The 3423-nt window shown below is 34.5% G+C and overlaps 1 protein-coding gene across 1 annotated transcript; it reads left to right on the top strand.

The window, feature by feature from the left end:
- The first annotated feature begins 278 nt into the window (after window positions 1-278).
- On the top strand, window positions 279-3178 carry LOC101492398 (elongation factor 1-alpha-like). The gene is made up of 3 exons (XM_004512369.4): window positions 279-365; window positions 1437-1927; window positions 2026-3178. The coding sequence occupies exons 2-3, from the start codon at window positions 1466-1468 to the stop codon at window positions 2908-2910; spliced, it is 1347 nt and encodes a 448-aa protein (XP_004512426.1). The 5' UTR covers window positions 279-365; window positions 1437-1465; the 3' UTR covers window positions 2911-3178.
- The last annotated feature ends 245 nt before the right edge of the window (window positions 3179-3423 follow it).

Below are 3423 nucleotides of genomic sequence, written 5' to 3'. Positions count from 1 at the left end.
AAAGAAACCTACCACAAGAATATTTTTGACTTTAAATAGAGAGTAAATTGTACAAAAAAAGTATTAAAAGATACGAAAATAATTTAATTTAATATGGAATCAAAATAGTGATATGTAAAATCAAAGAAGGTATTAAATCAACTAATAAGATTTGAGTTTCAATAAAAAATTAAAAATCATAAAAAGATTTTTAATTTTTTTTTGTAAAAAAAAAAGAAGATTTTAATTTTTTTTGTCAAAAAAAAGATTTTATTTGAAATTAGTAATTGAGGCCTTTATATAAACCTTGCAATACACACTCTCTTCTCGTCACAATAAACACATTCGCTTCTCTTCTTTGCGGCTAGTTTTAAGGCTCCTTCAAGGTAAAATCCTCTGATTTTTTTATCTTTTTGATATTCTTCTTATTGATTCATAGTTTTTTTAGCAATGTTTAGTTTAATCATGGTTTTTTCGATATTCTTATGACGATTCATAGTGTATTCTATATTGATGGCTTTAATCATTCCTTTATTTAGTCTTCCTCGTGGTGTTTTTTTATCTTTTCTTTGTATTAAACCAATGTACTCTGATACATATTTGACATATAGTGCAAATCCTTATATTAGACATGTTATTTTTTGTTTTTTTCCCCAAAAATCACTTTTTTTCTAAAAAAGAAATCCTAAAACCCTAATTTGCAACAAATATACCAATGCATTACTTTGAGTCTATGTTCTGCATTTTAAACGTATATTTTATGTCTAATGTACGTTAATGTATCTTAGTTTTTTTCTCTCTAAAAAAAGTAGAATCTTAATATATACCTAAGAAAATAATGTGGACGTGTTAAAATATTTGAACGTGCTACAATGTTTAAACAACTCGTATGTATGTTAAATTTATATTTCAATAAATAAATTTGACTGCAAAATCGGATAGGTGATTGCAAATTAGGTGGAAGTTGTTAATTTATTTGCAAAATAGTAAAATAGGATGGAGTTGTTAAATTATAGGCCGAATGTTATTGAAAACTCTACTTAATTACTACAATTTCTTTTGTATTTTTTACTAATTTTATATTATCAATTAATACAAAAAATTGGAAAAAAATATTCGTGTAGAAGGTCTTCAATGAGACCAAGTACTAGCCCCAAATATGTTTTGCTAACCTAGTGAAAATTAAAAAAAGTAAGACATTTTGGTATATTATATTTTAAGTGAACTATTTTGTATTTTTATAGAAAAAGGGTAGGAAAAAATTCTGTTAATGTTCAATCTTATGTATGTATTTGTTGTGTATGCTTGATCTTGTGGAACATGGCCTGTGTTGCTCTTTTAATATTGTATTGTATTGTTCACATGGAATGTGCTTTTTGATTTTCATAATGTTGATTTAAGACTTATATTTAATTTACTAATGTATTGTTTCCTTACTGTTTGTGTTCAAATTGCAGAAATTTTGTGATTTTAAGCTGTAGCAGTAATGGGTAAAGAGAAAGTTCACATCAACATTGTGGTCATTGGCCATGTCGACTCTGGGAAATCAACCACCACTGGTCACTTGATCTACAAGCTTGGAGGTATTGACAAGCGTGTCATTGAGAGGTTTGAGAAGGAAGCTGCTGAGATGAACAAGCGTTCATTCAAGTATGCCTGGGTTCTTGACAAGCTCAAGGCTGAGCGTGAAAGAGGTATCACAATTGACATTGCTCTTTGGAAGTTTGAGACAACTAAGTACTACTGCACTGTCATTGATGCCCCCGGACACAGGGATTTCATTAAGAACATGATTACTGGAACATCCCAAGCTGATTGTGCTGTCCTTATCATTGATTCCACAACTGGTGGTTTTGAAGCTGGTATTTCTAAGGATGGTCAGACCCGTGAACATGCTCTCCTTGCTTTCACCCTTGGTGTCAAGCAAATGATCTGCTGCTGTAACAAGGTATTTAAATTTTGAGCCTTTAATCCCCCTTTGATGGTGCATTTGTTTATTTATCTAGTTAATTTATACAAGTACTCATTGTTCCATCTTTTGAACAGATGGATGCTACTACACCCAAGTACTCCAAGGCTAGGTATGATGAAATTGTGAAGGAAGTTTCATCCTATTTGAAGAAGGTTGGCTACAACCCAGAAAAAATTCCATTTGTTCCCATCTCTGGTTTTGAGGGAGATAACATGATTGAGCGCTCTACAAACCTTGACTGGTACAAGGGTCCAACCCTTCTTGAGGCCCTTGACCAAATCAATGAGCCTAAGAGGCCATCAGACAAGCCCCTCCGATTACCACTTCAAGATGTCTACAAGATTGGAGGAATTGGAACTGTGCCTGTTGGACGTGTTGAGACTGGTGTCTTGAAACCAGGATTTGTCGTGACTTTTGCACCAACTGGATTGGCAACTGAAGTCAAGTCTGTTGAGATGCATCACGAAGCTCTGACTGAGGCCCTTCCCGGTGACAATGTTGGATTTAATGTTAAGAATGTTGCTGTCAAGGATCTCAAGCGTGGTTATGTTGCATCAAACTCCAAGGATGACCCCGCCAAGGAGGCTGCTAACTTTACATCCCAAGTTATCATCATGAATCACCCTGGGCAGATTGGAAACGGTTATGCCCCTGTTCTTGACTGCCACACCTCCCACATCGCCGTCAAGTTTGCTGAGCTTATTACCAAGATTGACAGGCGTTCTGGTAAGGAGATTGAGAAGGAGCCTAAATTCCTGAAGAATGGTGATGCTGGTCTTGTGAAGATGATTCCAACCAAGCCCATGGTGGTTGAGACTTTTGCTGAGTATCCTCCTCTTGGGCGTTTTGCTGTGAGAGACATGCGTCAAACTGTGGCTGTGGGAGTTATCAAGAGTGTGGAGAAGAAGGAACCAAGTGGTGGAGGTAAGAAAACTATCTCAGCAGTGAAGAAGAAATGAATTGTGCACGATCATCTATATAGGGAAATCTATTGGTGTGACATCTGTTGGTGTGACTATAGTAAATGGTTTGTTCTCAGTAGTACTTTTTCTCATTTAATTACTTTGTTTAAGTCACCACCGTCGTCTCGCAGCTTTTGTTCCCAGAACTGGGTTCTAGATCGACGGTGGCATGACTATTTGATATTTATGTGAGAACAATTCTCTTTTGTAAGCAACTGGATTGCTGGATTTTGTTTTGGTATATCACTCCAAGTTTATGTTTTAATTTTATGGTATAAGTTTCAAGTTGTTGCTTTAGCATTTATCTGCATGTTAATTTTTCGTCGGTATGATGCCAAATCGTGAAAGTATGTGCATGTGGTATTTTATGTGATAATTGCCTAACGATTGGATTAGGTCATGAGAGTGAAGTTGAGCTCGTGCTTTCTTAGAATACTTTTATTAAATAAATTATAAAATAAAAGCCATACTAAAACTAATTGAAATTATAATTTAACATTTTATGTGTCA

Source organism: Cicer arietinum, chromosome 8 (genome assembly GCF_000331145.2).
Source record: "Cicer arietinum cultivar CDC Frontier isolate Library 1 chromosome 8, Cicar.CDCFrontier_v2.0, whole genome shotgun sequence".
Lineage (NCBI taxonomy): Eukaryota > Viridiplantae > Streptophyta > Magnoliopsida > Fabales > Fabaceae > Cicer > Cicer arietinum.
This window is presented reverse-complemented; position numbering and strand designations above follow the sequence as displayed.